General features: G+C 52.5%; 1 protein-coding gene across 21 annotated transcripts in view; it reads left to right on the top strand.

Annotated features, from left to right (window-relative positions):
* Positions 1 to 15843, top strand: part of MACF1 (microtubule actin crosslinking factor 1) — a 145647-nt gene that overhangs the window by 72373 nt on the left and 57431 nt on the right. For 19 of the 21 annotated variants that reach the window (XM_062593776.1, XM_062593793.1, XM_062593788.1 and 16 more), the window contains 15 exons: positions 352 to 579; positions 869 to 1390; positions 1734 to 1910; positions 2178 to 2301; positions 2683 to 2891; positions 3307 to 3624; positions 4447 to 4613; positions 5549 to 5705; positions 6615 to 6732; positions 8723 to 8785; positions 9548 to 9789; positions 10254 to 10383; positions 11197 to 11396; positions 12231 to 12726; positions 13351 to 14822. In XM_062593776.1, the coding sequence (XP_062449760.1) occupies positions 352 to 579; positions 869 to 1390; positions 1734 to 1910; positions 2178 to 2301; positions 2683 to 2891; positions 3307 to 3624; positions 4447 to 4613; positions 5549 to 5705; positions 6615 to 6732; positions 8723 to 8785; positions 9548 to 9789; positions 10254 to 10383; positions 11197 to 11396; positions 12231 to 12726; positions 13351 to 14822 (4623 nt within the window). The remainder of the gene's footprint in view (positions 1 to 351; positions 580 to 868; positions 1391 to 1733; positions 1911 to 2177; positions 2302 to 2682; positions 2892 to 3306; positions 3625 to 4446; positions 4614 to 5548; positions 5706 to 6614; positions 6733 to 8722; positions 8786 to 9547; positions 9790 to 10253; positions 10384 to 11196; positions 11397 to 12230; positions 12727 to 13350; positions 14823 to 15843) is intronic. The other 2 variants (XM_062593789.1, XM_062593780.1) reach the window with 1 other exon arrangement.

Genomic DNA, 15843 nt, shown 5'->3' with positions numbered 1-15843 from the left:
ACAGGGGCCAGCACGTATGCCTGTGGGCTCACTCTCGTGTCCGAGCCACCTGGAGTGGGTTCACCCCATCTGGTTCTCCTCTACGATGCCCAGGATCGTATCAGGGTGAGAAGTGCACCATAAATGAGAGGCTGAGCTATAACTGTTAATTCGCAGCTTCTTTGTACCTTCCCCACTTTCAAAGAACTGCAAAGTGTTTTGAACACTGCGAGAGTCTGGGGTGATTGCTGTAGTAGGAAAACAGTTTAGTTTTTTTTTTTTTTCCCCATTCATTTTCGTCTCCTTTCCCTGTTCAACAGTTTGAACATGCATAACATAGATCCTTCTCATCTGGAGCCTTTGCATTTTCAGGTGAAAGCTGCCAAAGAGCTGGAGGAGAACCGAAATAGGATTGATTCCCTTTTGAACTGGGTGGCATCGCTGGAGCAGAAGGGAGGGCTCCTGGAGTACAGACTGCACCCCATAGAGCAAGCGCCGGGGGCAGGAGCGGACAGGGGTGCTCAGGATGCTCCCGACGGCCGCGTCATGGGAGCCGACAGTGCTGCCGAGGACCTGGATGAGCAGTACGAGAGGCTGAAGGTCAGCACTCTTAAAACTTTCTGCATGCTTGTCAGCACTAGAGCAGGCTTTAGGGCTGCCAGACGCACCAAGCCTGCCTCTGGCCGCTGACCGAGCTGAGCGCAGAGCAGGAGGTTGGAGGGTCTATCCTCCAAAGCACTCATTTGGAGTGGCCTTGCACTTTCTGTATGGAGTAAGGAACTCCGGGGAAGTTGCTGCCCAGCTTTCCGGAGGCTGTGTCCGCTGCGAGGTGTCGGTGGGCAGAGGCTCTCGGTGGTGGAACTCACGTGGGCTTGTTTGCATGTGTCAGGCGCAGCATCAGGAGCTGCTCTTCCAGCAGCAGGACATCATCCTGGCGACGCAAGCGGCTCAGGCTTTCCTGGACAAGCAGGGCCACAACCTCACACCGGAGGAGAGGGACGCGCTCCAGGGCCGGCTAGCAGAGCTGAGGGACCAGTACGCGGCTTCGCTCTCGCAGTCGGAGACGCAGCTGAAGCAAGTGCAGGTGCTGCGGGATGAGCTGCAGAAGTTCCTGCGGGATCACGGAGAGTTTGAGACCTGGCTGAAGCAAGCAGAGCAGGAGTTGGAAGGAATGTACAAAGGGGACAGTGACCCAGCGTCTCTCGGGCGGCTCCTGCTGCGGCAGGGAAGCTTCTCGGAGGATGTCATCTCTCACAAAGGTGACCTGCGGTTCATTACCATGTCGGGTCAGAAGGTGCTGGATGCAGAGGGAGCTGCCAAGGACGGAGGGACCCAGGCACTGACTTCTGGAAGTGTGGTCAAGAGCAAGCTGGAGGACGCGACACAGCGATACACCATGCTGCACTCCAAGGTATGGGAAGGGCTTTGCAAGGCCAGGAGTTAAACCCTGGATGCTGTTTTCTTTTGTCCGTATAAAACAAGTAATGATAGCAGAGTTTCCCTGAGTCTGACTGTGCCTTTAGCATATATGCAGACTGCAGGACAAAGACTGTCTTCTTCCAGGGCTTATGCTGGAATAACAGTCTCTCTCTTGGTGTTGGTCTGCGTGCTGTCTCCTATAATTCCTCTAAAACATGGCAAGATTCATTTCCCCCCTCCCTCCCCACTAATGATTTCTCTGCTTTCTCCAGAGGCACCCAAGTTGTTCCGTACTCGTGCGCATCCCTACAACATGTCTTATTGCTCCTTTGCAGTGCACCAAGCTTGGCTCCCATCTAACCACCTTGCTGGATCACTACCAGCAGTTCCAGGAGGTGGCAGAGTCTCTCAGGACGTGGCTGCAGCAGAGTGAAGCAGCAGTTGGGAAACTCCTCTTGGAGACAGTTTCTTCAGATCCTGCTGTTCTGCAAAAACAGCTCGCTAGTGCTAAGGTATATGACCTCTGGGTGATCCCCTGGGGGAGTGTGTGCAGGAGCACAGCCTCTGCTCTGAGCAGAAGCAGTGTTAGAAGTCAGCAGCAACAGAGACTTGATTTATTTGCTTTTTTGCTGGCCAAGTGCAAAGATATACCTGTAGGCTCAGGAAGTCCCCAAGCAGCAACCTCAAGAGAGTTTATGTGGAGCCCTGTGCTGCCAGCAGGTGAAGGTCTCTAGAGTGTGACTGGCCGCTGACATTGGTCTTGTCTTGTGTCAAAGCAGCAGCTGCAAGGAAACCTGGCTGAGCACCAGATGCCAGTGGAAAAGCTCCAAAAAGCAGCTCGTTCACTGCTGGAGATACAAGGAGAGCCGGCCCCTGACCATGGACATGTTCAGGAAACCACAGGTACAGAGCGAAGCAGCTGTATTAGCATGGATGGTTGGGGAGAAAGTGAAAACAAACCAGAGAGGGAGGAAGGAGCAAGTGTCTCACCTTGGGGGGGAAGATGAGGCAAAGGAGCAGGTGCTGGGCAGGTATGACGAAGTGTCTCTAGGGCTTGCACATACATGTGCATGCCAGGAAGGCTTTGCCCCATTTTGACCCTTCAGGTTCTTGTTTACTTTCTTGTTGCCCAATTTGGGGGACAGGGATTCACTGGCAGAGTTCGGCAGGCGTTGCTGCAGCTCTAAACCCGGTGGGTGAGGTGGTCCTTACTGCTCTTTGAAGGCCAGCTGAGAAGCTCAAGACCTCTCTGACATCTGTTTTCTTTTGCACTGACCTCTCCAGATGCCATCGTGAGCCATTTCCAGAGCCTTTCCCAGCAGATGGCAGAGCGCTCCGATCTGCTGCAGAAATCCATTGCCCAGTCTCAAAGTGTCCAGGAGAGCCTGGAAAATCTCCTCCAGTCTGTAGCTGAGATCGAGAAGAGCCTGGAGGGAGAGCAGCCGACTGCTCTCTCCTCTGCCTCCATCCAGGACTCGCTTGCCACGAGCGCGGTGAGGATGCCCGCTTCGCTGTCTTGCCTCGAATAGGCATGTGTGTCTGTCTCGGGTTTCTGAGCTGTGCAGATAGTTGCCTTGGTTTAATTAAAGTATTCTGAATGCACAAAACCTCCCCCAAAGGGATGTGAACAGGCTCTTTAGCTAATTTCTTTGAGCTAGGACACAGAACTATTGAGGAACTCCCTTCTGCCTTGACTAGCAACCAGCTTAGATATCAGGTGCTGGGAAAGGAAGGTCAGACCAGGGAGACAGGAAAGGAAAAAGAACTAGGACTGAAAACTGCTCTTGCATGATCTTGCTCATCTAGAAACGCCTGTTGTTTTTCCAAAGGGCAGCCCAGCCTCTTCTTACTCATTTGGCTTTGGTCAAGTGCCTTTCTAAAATGGCATCTTTTGTGTGTTTAAAACAGAAGCTGAAGCAGGACATTGCCAGGCAGAAGAGCTGTCTGGAAGCTACCCGTGAGATGGTGACGCGGTTCATGAAGACAGCAGACAGCACCACGGCCTCTGCCTTGCAGGGGAAGCTGGCACAGGCGACAGAGCATTTTGGCAGGCTGTGCCAGCAGCAGCGGGAGAAGGAGGATGCACTCAAAGGCCTCCTCCCAAAGGTCGAGCAGTATGAGCAGCTCTCAGAGAAGTTGCAGCAGTTCACAGAGAGCCGAGCTCGGACATTGGCGTCTGGGAACCAGCCAGACCATGACATTGCTCACTTCTCCCAGCGCATCCAGGTGAGATGGCGGTCTCCTGCCCAAAGAAGAGAGGAGACGCCAGCTGTGTAGGGTTTCTAGGAAGTGCCCTTTTGTAATGATTTGTTCCTGGATAAACAGCCTCCTGGTAATCTCCCAGACAGCCAGGATCTGCAGGAACTGTGCTAGCTGTTTGCTTGAGGAAGGGAGGGAGAGTGGAGCAGTTGAAACTGTTTCCAACAGTGAGAGATGGGAATGGCATTTCCTTGGAGCCAGGCTAATCTGCTGGAGGGATCTCTAGCCCATCTCTCAGGGGTCAGACCAAATATAGCAAGGGTTTAGCAGTTAAAAACTACACAGGTTAATACAGCAAAGTGAAGTGAGCGCAGTGGTGGATATGCCAAAGCCCTTAGAGATGCTGTGATTTCTGATGTCTGGCACTAGAGCTCTTCCACAGGCTTTCTACAACTGCTCTTCTGCTGGGGGTGGTTTGGCCGCAGCCTCAGAAATATTCTAAGCTGGCCTAAAACTGAACATCTGTGCTTTTGTTGGACTCGATTTGGTCTGGACTGAGCCCCCTGCTCAGTTTGCTGTGTGGCCTCTGAGAGACTTACACTGGCCTCGGGGAGGGGCAGGGGAAGGTGGGACTTGCTCTGGAGAAAGGCTGTGCTGAACCAGAGCTTCAGAAGCAAGCTGAGCAGAGCGTGTCCCCCCATTCGGCGCTGGTGTAATTCACTGTGCTGCCTACAGAGGGTCTCTCCGGCTCATCCGGACCCAGCGCTGCCTCGTTCATCTGCCAGCTTTGCCCCTTTGACTGAATCAGGTGGCAGGAGCAAGGTTGGCATCATCCTTTGCTCTTGGCAGGAGCTGAATTTGGAGATGAGGCAGCACCAGGAGGACCTGGACACCTTGGAGCACCTGGTGGCCGAGCTGGGCTCCTGTGGCTTCCCTCCGGGCGCCTGCCAACAGCAGGAGAAGGTGCAGAGCCTGAAGAAAGACTTCCTGCAGCTGCAGAAGGTGGCAAAAGAGAGGTGAGTCCTGGTGCCCCGCACGCCCCAGGCGGGGGGCAGCTTTGCCCTGCGAGCGCGGCCCTTCCTCCGGAGACTTCCTTTTCACGGGAGGGCATGAGTGAACTTCTCCTGCCTTCCGCTTCCCACACTGGGAGACGCAGCGCAGCTCTCTCCAACGGGCGCTTTAAAAAAAGCCTGGCCGGGGGCGTTGTGAAAAATTCCTTGTGCTGCAGGAGCCGGCATTCATGTTTTCCCGAGCGCGTGGGCTGCCACACGCCGATCCGAGAGCGGGGAGCATCACGCTCGAGGGGAGCGGGGTGCTGGTGCCAAGCAGGAGCCGGCCCCGACTGCGCTCTCTGGGCAGTGGTGGAGCAGAGCGGACTCTCTGCAGGGTCCCCTTGAAGTGGGGTTACAGAGGATCCCTTGGGAGCATCCTCAGCTGGAACCAGCCGTGGCAGCGTGGCCAGGGGCTGGCCAGCAGTTGGGCCAGAGCTCAACTGGGTCAGTATTCCCAGTGCCTCCTACTTCCCAGGTCAGGGCTCCAAACGCCCCAGTGGATAAGGAAATGTGCCGGGCAAAAGCAGATGAATTTTTTAATAATCCGCAATAAATCAGTGCCACGCAGCTGCGGTCAGCGCAGGCCCGGTGGGAGGGGGCCCTGCCTTCCCGAAAGGCGCGCTCGCCGGCGCGGAGGGCCCGCTGCAGCGCAGGCGGCCGGCCGGAGCGGGCTCCCCGCTGCCCGTCCGCGCGCGGGAGCCGGCGAGGTGCCGCCGCGCCGAGGGGCAGGCTGCAGCTCGCGCCCCGTTTTGGCTGGTGCCGAGTTGCTACGCAGCGACTCGTGGGGAGGGAAAAAAAGAAAAACGCGGCTCCTGAAGACACGACTGTGCCGCATTCAAGCCGTGGTAATTGCAACGCGAAGCACGAGCTCTAACTCTGCGAAACCTTTTCACTGTTAGAGAAAAGGATGCGTCAGCCTGCCAGGAGCAACTGGACGATTTCCGAAAGTTGGTCGGAGCCGTGAGGAAGTGGTTGAAGGAGAGCGAAGGGAACGTGCCGTCCGCAGAGGCCGCGCTGGGCACCCAGGAGCTGCAGAAGCGCATGCGGCAGCTCCAGGTGGGCCGAGGGCTGCAGAGATGCTCCGGGCGGTCGGCAAGCGGCGGGGAAACGCCGGAGCGGGGCAGTGTCTCCCGGGACCGGGTCCTGCGAGGGGCTTTAGACCCGCTGTAATCCGGCCGCTCCCGGGCTGCCCCGTGTGCGCGCGCAGCCGCTTGCGTTCAGCGCAGAGAGGAGAGCGCGCGGGAGCGCGGCGCGGGCCCGTGGGGAGAGGGCACCGGCCGGAAGGTTTCCCCGTTCGCTCCTGACTCGCAGCAGCTAATTTGGAACATATGGAGGCTTTTCAGTTTTTTTTTTTCCCAGCAATCCAATTTTCCTTCCCCCCTCCCTGCCTGCCTGGGGAGGAATTCGGGAGTGGGAGTCCGGCACACACTCATTTTTGCTCTGCACTTCTCCTCGCTAGACATCAAAGGCTGCCTCCTGTCATCTGAGCCCCCGTTCCTCTCCGGCACCAGCGGTGCTTTAAATCAGGGCATGTCAGGGGTTTGACTCAGAGGGAGCGCGGCATCCTGTTGAGTCACCTGCAGGCTGCTGTATCCGAGACAGAAACACAGCCAGCGTCTGATTAACACGGGGACGATACGGAAAGCTGTGGGGACTGAACTCATGTGAGGTCGGGATGCATCTGGAGTGGGAGGGAGGTCCCAGAAACAGTAGGAGGGAAAACAGTGTTTCCTGTGCCAGACCTGCTGGTTAGGGAACAGCGTTTTGCTGTTTGATTCCCTCGGACAAAAATAAACGTGAAGACACCCACTTTCTCAATGCGATCGGCTCGCGCCGCGTGAGCGTGCCCTTAGCGGTGGCTGCGGGCTGCGTCCCGGTGCCGCGGCGGTGGGAGGCGATGGGGCTGCAGGGGGGAGCGCAGGCTCTGGTCCCAACCCCCCCGCCCGTATTTTATTTTTTTAATAGGTCCTGCTGGAGGAATGGACGGGGAAGGGGGCCCAGGTGGAGGAGATCAGTCGCAAAGGGGCTGCCCTAGAGAGCCTGATAGTGGAGATTACGGCCCCCGAGAGCCAGGCCAAGACAGGTGAGTGGCAGCCCTGCTCTCCTGGAGACGCCACTGCTGGCACGGAGCCCCCTTCCTCTGTGGTCTGCTTGCTTTCACTGCTCTATGAATGTGCTCACATCAAGCAAAAAACGAGGTTATTTTCCCTTTTTAACAAACTTCAAGGGGCCGAGAGCGGCCTGAGTCCCATGAGGCTCAGAGTGGTGGTGGAGCTGCTGCAGCTTGTTGCGTTACGGCTTCAGCCGAGTGCTCTGAGCCCACCAGTGCCAGGTAACGCGATGTCCTCGACTTTCTGTAGTGCCCTGAGCACCGAACTACCTTGTGGGCACCATGGGCCAAGTGCACGAGCATTTAAGGCTGCTCGGCCACAGGACCGGAGCCTCACGCTGCAGCAGCTCGTCCATCCGAGATCTCGGGGCTGCAGGGAGGTGGTGGAAGCAGCTTGGACGTGGCACTCCCCTGTTTTCTGCTGGCGATGAGCTTCACCCTCCGGAGGCCTGAGGTGTTTTAATCAAACTCTGGTGTTTGGGTTTTATATCTGGATGAAATGTAAGACTGTGATATTCAGACTTGATTTACTAGTTTCTTTCTTGGTTCCAAGTCTGTGAAGCAGTGAAGATTATGTCTGGTTTGTTTGAAAACCACCTAAAAGATATTGTCCAGCTCATGAGAACAAGTCCCTGGATTCTCATCGTTGATGGGCATTTAGGGCAAAAGCTGCACTAAATGAGAATTTACAGTCTGGATGTGTTTGTCGGGGTTAACTTGATCAGCAGCTCAATGGGAGCATGGGGAGAGAGCGCGCAGCCCACGGTGCGGAGGATTCGGTAGCTGGCACGCAGCAGGAGCGAGCAGAGCCCCAGCTCCTCTTTCGGAGGCGACGCTGAATATCTGTCTTGTCATTCTGTGCTCATTAAAGATTCCAAGATTTAGGGTGGTTAAGCCAATATCTTTGCTAAATTCTTTACTAATATTTGCCTGCTACCAGCCCAAAACTCTCATGAGAGTTTTAATTTGGAGTTTACCTGCCCTTAAAACGTGTTGGGCGATGTTACCAGCACAGAGTGTTGCCACGTTCCTCCTCGTGCAGGGCAAACCTTCCTCTTACAAACTTGGGGTGACATTTGGAAGCTGCGATCCTTTTGGAGTCTGAGAGCTTCAAAACGAGTGGTAATTGTTTCTGCATGGTTTCAAAGTGAGAAGCTTGCTCAATAATGTTTTTGAAGAATCCTGTTTTGATTGTGGATGTAACTGAGGCATCTGGAGTGGATCCCAAAGACGATGCTCTGATGCATCATCCTCAGACCCTCTTTGCAACAAGAATGTGTCCGTGCACCAAGGCTTGATTAAATAGCTTCATCCCCTAAGAAAAGGCGAATACAGGAGAGTTAATCCCTTTGGGAGAATTAATCTCTTCAGTGAGGGTATGATTAGGCTTCAGCAATCTCCCTTGATATTATAATTCACAAAGTCACTCCTAGGATAGTGGCTTTTCCGTGGTGCTCCTGAGGAGGGGAGATGTGGCCACCAGCCTGGCAGTCCGTGCAGAGCCGGCTCCAGCCTGGCCTCCCTCAGAAGAGGCGCCTGCTTGCAAGGAGCATCCAGCTTGTTCACTTCTGGCTTCTCCTTGTACAGCAGGACAGGGGCACCTCTAGGGGAGCAAGGGTGTTGGCTGTGCGAGAAGAAAAAAAGGGGGGGCTCAAAACCAAAACGACTGGCTAACGCTGATCATGTAGTGCTGAGCTCTTACCGTGGGCGAGACCCCAGGTTTCATCAGGAGCAGAGCAAGGAGCTCCTGGAAACAGCGAGCGTTCGCTTGATGCCGTGTGGTCCATGTCGTGGAGGGCTGTGTTGTCTCCTGCCATGTGACGGACTCACGCTCGGGGTCGCATTGGCCTCGCACAACGGCCGGCGCTTGCTTGGGAGCCGAGTGCCAATGTTCACTGCTTGCTGCCTGCACTCCTAACACGTCTGTCTTGTCCTTCTGTCCGTCCCCGTCCCCTCTGCTCAGGTTCTGTGCTGCCCGCGCTGGGAGGGTCGGTAGGCAGTGTGAACGGATACCACACTTGCAAAGGTGAGACCGCCGTCCCCGCTGCATCCCTGTCTGCGTTGTCCGTGCCCGGTGGCAGCAGCGTGCATTGAAATCCACGGGAGGGAAACCGCTATGTGACGCCGGCATCTCACAGCAGGGGAAATGAGCCTGCAAATGGGCTTCCGAACTCTCAGCGGTGTGGGGCGGGGAGGTGGCTGTGACCGAGGATGTAGGTCAGGCTGAAGGACAGAGATGGGCAGGACAGAAGGCAGCTTTGGGGAGTGACAACACCTTGGCACCCTGTCAGATGGTGTTAAGAGCTGATAAATGGGAGATTGTTTTAAGGCCTGCAATTACATTTATTGGTTCTAAGGGATTATAACACCATCCAGCCCTTCAATCTGAAATGCAGTTTTAATCATTGCCTGTTATCTGCTGTTAGTTCACCGGTTCAACAAAATAATAGATGCGTAAAAATGGCTTTATATTTTGGTGACAAATTATTTAATACTGTATTAGCACTGACACAGGAAAAGCGAGGTTCAGCTTGCATCAGTCTCATGAACGTGAAGGCATTTGCTTCGTTTGCAAACTGTCAATGCCTATATGTGATGGAAGCGGAAGAGCCGCAGTGGCGCGGCGGGTGGTGACATTGCTGGTCTCGGGCAGACGGGAATACGGGAGCGCGGCCGTCGGGCTTGGCAGCCGGCGGCTACCCAGGGCTACGTTAGTACCCGCTCGTCCGGGTTACGAGTGGCGAGGCAAGCACCGTTCCTCATCTCAGGCTGTTGTTTTTGCAATTAGATCTGACGGAGATCCAGTGTGATGTGTCGGATGTGAACCAGCAGTACGAGGGCCTTGGTGTGGCGCTGCGGGAACGCCAGCAGCAGCTCTCAGCTATGCTGGAGAAGATGCAAGAAGTGCAGGAGGAGGCAAGTTCAGTGCTGAAGTGGCTGGAATCGAAGGAGCGAACCTTGTCCGAGCTGGAGGCCTCCTCCTCGCCTACCAAGACGGAGACGATGAGAGCCCAGGCTGAGCACAACAAGGTAACTTCTCCGGAGCAAAAGTGAGACCTGAGCGTTGTGACCCAAAGTTTCTTGGGGATGTGCTTTACTACATCAAGGTTAAAAGGACAAATAACAAAAATCTGTCCTTGGCTTTCACAAGAACGGAATGCAGGCGGGTCCCCTGAGCAGGAAGCCTCACGGGAGCTTCACCCTCTCCAGGTTTCAGACTATTGCTTACAGGCATTTGGCTCAGAGAAAGGGAAGCTTATCTATAGCCATTTTTGTTGGGTCACCGCAACTTCTCTTGGAAAGCAATTCTCTCTCCTTTCTTCTGCTCTTGGAGCCAAGTCAGCTGATGATACTGCTAATAAAATGAAATGATTCTCTTAAAATGCAAAGAAAAAAAATGTTCAACTCCAGTTTGTGGCTGCTGCCTTTGTTCCTACTCAGTGATTTTATTCTTTTCCCTATATCTTAAGAAATGCAAATGATTTATTTTCCAGGCATTCCTAGCTGAATTGGAACAGAATTCAGGGAAGATCCAGAAAGTAAAGGAAGCACTTTCCAATTTGCTGGATAAATACCCAGATTCTCCAGAAGCAGCAAATTGGAAGAAGATGCAGGAAGACCTGAGTAAGTGCCTGAAGGATTTGGTGAGGTTTCTGTCCTTCAACGTCGCATTAGGAGTGATCCGGGATTGCAGGACAGCTCCAAAGTCATAGCAGAGCAGAGTCACTTCTAATTAGAATTCAGTAAATAGCGAACTTATCTCCAAGCTGTCTGGTGTACAGGGTGTTCCTGAGACGAGCACTGTCACGATTAATGAAATCTCTATGATGGATGTATATTTTAAAGACTTGCCTCCTTAAATTACTTCTTTAAAAAGAAAGAAAGAAAGGTATTAGCAACATGAGTTGATTAAAACTCATTTGAGTAAAAGCTTCACTGCTTGATACAAAATTCTAGTCATTAGTAAGGATATCCAAGGTAATTACATGTTGACTAAACAAGGCTGTATATTTAAAAAGTCCAGAGATTTTCTTATTTGAAATAGGAGGAACATGTTTGTGGAGTTCTCTGCCCACATAACCTGAATTTGGTGTTTGAGGTGTGATACGTACGAGAGCGTCCCCATTTAACGGAGCTAGCGTCCGAGCCGGAGACTCACGTGAAGTAGCTTACCCAAGGTCAGACCAGCTCATGGCAGTAGTGACCAGAACACCAAAATCACGATTGCACGGTTTTTCTATGAGCCCCAAGAGCACACCACCATTAGAAATGGATAGTGGCTTATTAGATGGAGAGCGAACAGATCCGCGCTGGTTTTCTTGAAAAGCTGTGGCGGTTTCCGCCGACGGATGAATCACGGGGAGGGTGAAGATCCTGCTCGGTGGCAGGGCAGGCTGGCGGGTGGCACGGCCGCTGCCAACGCAGCCGTTCCCTCAGATTGCAGGTGGGAAAGAGCCAACCAGGCGACAGCCGAGCGGCAGCAGAAGCTGGAGGAATCGGCGAACCAGCTGGCCAGCTTCCAGGCTGCCGAAGCGCAGCTGCGCCCCTGGCTCCTGGAGAAGGAGCTCATGATGAGCGTGCTGGGACCCCTCTCCATCGACCCGAACATGCTGAACGCGCAGAAGCAGCAGGTCCAGGTGAGCCGGGAGCCGGGCGCACGTCTCTCTCGGCGGTTTAGGGACGAGGAAGGAGAAAGTCTCTTCTGGTATCTGAAGTGGAAAATTGCAGGCTTTGAGGCTTAAGCTGCGAATGTTTCTGCATGAGGAGGAAAACACAAACCTCTACTAGCTACTAGATTATTTATCTTGCCATTAAAAGCACTCTGCACACAGTGAGTGGTGGGAGAGCAGCCTACGCGGTTGCAGATCTAAGGTCTTCTCTCCCAAGTCCTCCAAACCCCGCTGAGTGCAAACTGCAGTGGATAAGTTGAAACGGGCACAGTGCTTGAGCTCCGTTCCCTGCACTGGATTGACTCGGCACGGACTCACCTGGCCCCTCTTGGAGAGGGAAATTGCGTTGAAAAGACCTGCGCTGATGCTCTGCAGGACTCGTTAACGCTGCCCCTCGGCTTGGGGCGCCGCCCGGCAGCCTGCCCTGTCTGCACCTCGTGCTCCCAAATCCAAACATGCCGGTAACTGGCCACATCATAAAATAAAACGCCCTGGTTAACATAATTAGATTTTCTTCTCATCTAGCTGGTGGATGTTACATTACGCAGCAGGAGGACATAAAAGAGAGAGAGCAGAGTACTTTATCGCCAGAATCGCGGACCCCTCCCAGGTTTTTAAGTTGCAAGGTCACAGTAAACTGCGATCTTCCCTGCCCACTCGCTGTCCTGCCCAGGCGTGTCTTGGTTTGTTCCTAGTGATTCTGTGGGCTGGAGAAAGCCCCTGGAGGTCTGGTTTGTTTTGACTGTGTGTACTCGGAGCTGTCAGTTTTATGCAAACATTTTTATGTTATTTCTGTTCCAGTTTATGCTGAAGGAATTCGAAGCTCGCAGACAACAGCATGAGCAGCTCAACCAGGCAGCTCAGAGCATCTTAACTGGCCCCGGAGATGTTTCTCCATCAACTAGCCAGGTGCGGGAAGAGCTCCAAGGAGTTAATCATAAATGGTCAGAGCTAACAGAACGCCTCAACTCCCGCTCCAGCCAAATTGACCAAGCCATAGTGAAGAGCACCCAGTACCAGGAACTGCTCCAGGGCCTGTCCGAGAAGGTGAAGGCGGTTGGGCAGCGCCTGAGCAGCCAGTCTGCCGTCAGCACACAGCCTGATGCCGTGAAACAGCAGCTGGAGGAAACCAGTGAGATCCGCTCTGACCTAGAGCAGCTGGAAGAGGAGATCACAGAGGCTCATACCCTCTGTGATGACCTATCTGTTCTGATTGGGGAGCAGTATCTCAAAGATGAGTTAAGGAAACGTTTGGAGACAGTGGCGCTTCCTCTCAAAGGGCTGGAAGACCTGGCAGGTGAGACAGCTTGGAGAAGTTAGTTATAAGATGCTGGGGGGTCCAGCTCCTCTCCCTATTTTTGACCACAGGGCATTCCCATCATTAGGTTTCCAAGAATAGTAGAGGAAAAGAGACTTAGCATATTTACTAAAGTGCTGCATGGATGTTTCACATGGTACTAAGCACAGGAGAGTTCTCACTCCAAACATCCTCGAGTGAGAGGCCTGGACACAGAGGTGTCTAGTCCTGGTATTGAAAGCACAGCTAATAGCTCCTCGGCAAGCTGGGCAGGCTTGCTGAAGCATGGCGTGCATTGTGCTTGGAAAAAAACCTGGTCCCTCAACTTCAGAATGGGTAGTAGAGGGCACAGTGGTCACCCTCTAGTCCTGGGATGCCCCTTTTGGTTCCAAAGAGGTTGCATTTAGATATCAGTCAGGAGAACTGACTCTACTGCATTATCATTACCTACTAATTCTTAAGAAATTCATGTACCAATGAACAAAAAGGCTAGTGATGCAATGGAAAGAGCTCCTTCCTGTTAATCAGAACACAGTTAGTGCATCTGAGATGATATAAGATGATTGCACTTTGTTTATTTGATTCCAGCTTAATTGTTGCGTTCTAATCTTATTTCCATTTCAGCCGACCGGATGAACCGACTGCAGACTGCGCTTGCAAGTTCCCAGCAGTTCCAGCATATGTTTGATGAACTCAGGACCTGGCTAGATGACAAGCTGTGCCAGCAAGCTCAGAGCCAACCTATTTCTGCTAAACTAGAGAGGCTGCAGAGCCAAATTCAGGAACAAGAAGAGTTCCAGAAGAGCCTCAACCAACACAGTGGCTCCTATGAGATGATTGTAGCTGAGGGAGAATCTTTGCTGCTTTCTGTCCAGCCTGGGGAGGAAAAGACTGCTCGGCAAAACCAGTTGGTCAGCCTCAAAACACACTGGGAAGAGCTCAGCAAACAGGTTGCTGATAGACACTCCAAGCTCAAGGACTGTTTGCAGAAGGCTCAGAAGTATCAACGGCACACGGAAGACCTTCTCCCTTGGGTGGAGGACTGTAAGGCAAAGATGTCAGAGCTGGAAGTCACTCTGGACCCTGTGCAGCTGGAGGCAACTCTTCTGAGATCAAAGGCTTTGCTGAGTGATGTGGAGAAGCGCCGTTCCTTGCTTGAGATGCTCAACAGCGCTGCTGACATCCTGATAGACGCTTCTCAAACTGATGAGGATGATGTTCGGGATGAGAAGGCTAGGATCAATCAGAAGATGGACGCCATCACAGAAGAGCTGCAAGCCAAGACAGGCTCCATTGAAGAAATGTCACAGAGGCTCAAAGAGTTTCAAGAGAGCTTTAAGAACATTGAGAAGAAGCTAGAAGGGGCTAAGCACCAGCTGGAGATCTACGATGCACTAGGGCCACAGGCCTGCAGCAACAAGAACTTGGAGAAGCTCAGAGCACAGCAGGAGGTGCTGCAGGCCCTTGAGCCACAAGTGGATTATCTGAAAAACTTCACTCAAGGTCTAGTAGAAGACGCCCCAGATGGGTCTGACTGCTCCCAGCTTTTATGCCAAGCTGAGGTGGCTCAGCAAGACTTTAAAGCTGTGAAGCAGAAAGTAAATGACTGCTGTATGCTCATGGAAAACAAGCTTGAAGGGATCAGCCAGTTCAATAATCGGGTCAGGGAGATGTTCTCTCAACTGGCGGATCTTGATGATGAGCTAGACAGCATGGGCCCCATTGGGAGAGACTCTGACAGCCTTCAGTCTCAAGCAGAGGATGTTCGTATGTTCCTGGGCAAACTCCAACAGTTGAAGTCTGACATTGAAGCTTCTGAAAATGAATGTAAGAAAATGCTAGAGGATGAAGGGAGCCCTGATTTATTAGGACTGAAACGTGAACTGGAGACACTAAATAAACAGTGCAGCAAGCTGACCGAGAGAGGCAAGAACCATCAAGAGCAGGTAGAAACGACACTGTCTCGTGTCGAGGACTTTTACAACAGGCTGAAGGAGCTGACCCACATGACAACAGCAGCAGAGGAGAACGAGGCGTTGCAGTGGGTGGTGGGCACAGAGGTGGAAATCATCAAGCAGCAGTTGGCAGACTTTAAGGTAAGTCTTTATGCTATGACATTTCTTAAGTGGTATTTGGTGTTTAAAGGTCTGCCGAGTGTCATGGCCCTTCATTTAAGACTTCTGTTCTTCAAGCTATTGCGACTTCATTGTTTGTTACTGAAATGTCAGCATGCTTGGTGCAGTAAAATATCCTCTGCTCTGGAGAACATAAAATCAACTGCCGGAGTTGATAGTCTGTGACAAAAAGTTTTAGCAATTGGAAAAAAAAACTTTTTCTCTGTTCTCCTTGCAATGTTTAATGATAGATTGCCAATACCTCATGGCTTTTAGCGGTGGTTGGTATTTAGATATTTTTGGAAAGGGAGGAATGTTTCCAAGTCTGTTTGAACTGTACGTTGGCATGGTCTGAGAGCCTCGTCCACCTCAGATCGTCCTATAGGTCTTTCTACCTGTTCTGGCATTTTTGCTTGTTTTTCACTTCACTTGGGGCACATACTTCCACCTCTGGGTCCTTCATCAGGCCGGCATGAAACGTTTAGTGAGAAAAGGGTTGCAATGTGCTTGATTTCTATGTGGTATTGCAGTGTTGGGTCACGCTGTTACACTACATTAATTGCACTAACACTGCTTAGAAATTCTCTTGCTGTGAAACTTCTATTACTGATTTGCTCGGTAGCCGATGATTGGCCTGATTTACATCTTACCGCTCGTATCCTGGTGGTAATGGGTGTTGGGGGGGAGGTGTTTTTGCAGCCATTTACTTTCCATCACATGGCTAATTGATCCCGTTCCATCATTTAATAGCTCTGTGAAGCCTTAACCAGGACAAGGTATTTCTGTTTCGGGGTTGCCTGTCCAAGGAGGAGTTTGGGCAAATCTCACTCCTGGGGCAGATTCAAACTCCTCATACTGCCGGTGCCTCTGGGTTAGGCAGCCTCTTGCTTTGAACTTGCGTCGTTTGGGAGGGATTTAGCTTCGTCATCCAGGGAAAAACAGAAGACGAAAAGACCACACGCACACACACTTGCTCGGAACAAATGCACCCAGAAGGGAGGTT

This window comes from Rhea pennata, chromosome 23 (genome assembly GCF_028389875.1).
Source record: "Rhea pennata isolate bPtePen1 chromosome 23, bPtePen1.pri, whole genome shotgun sequence".
Taxonomy (NCBI): domain Eukaryota; kingdom Metazoa; phylum Chordata; class Aves; order Rheiformes; family Rheidae; genus Rhea; species Rhea pennata.
The sequence above is the reverse complement of the archived record's forward strand: the minus strand, read 5'-3'. Positions and strand labels throughout refer to the sequence as shown.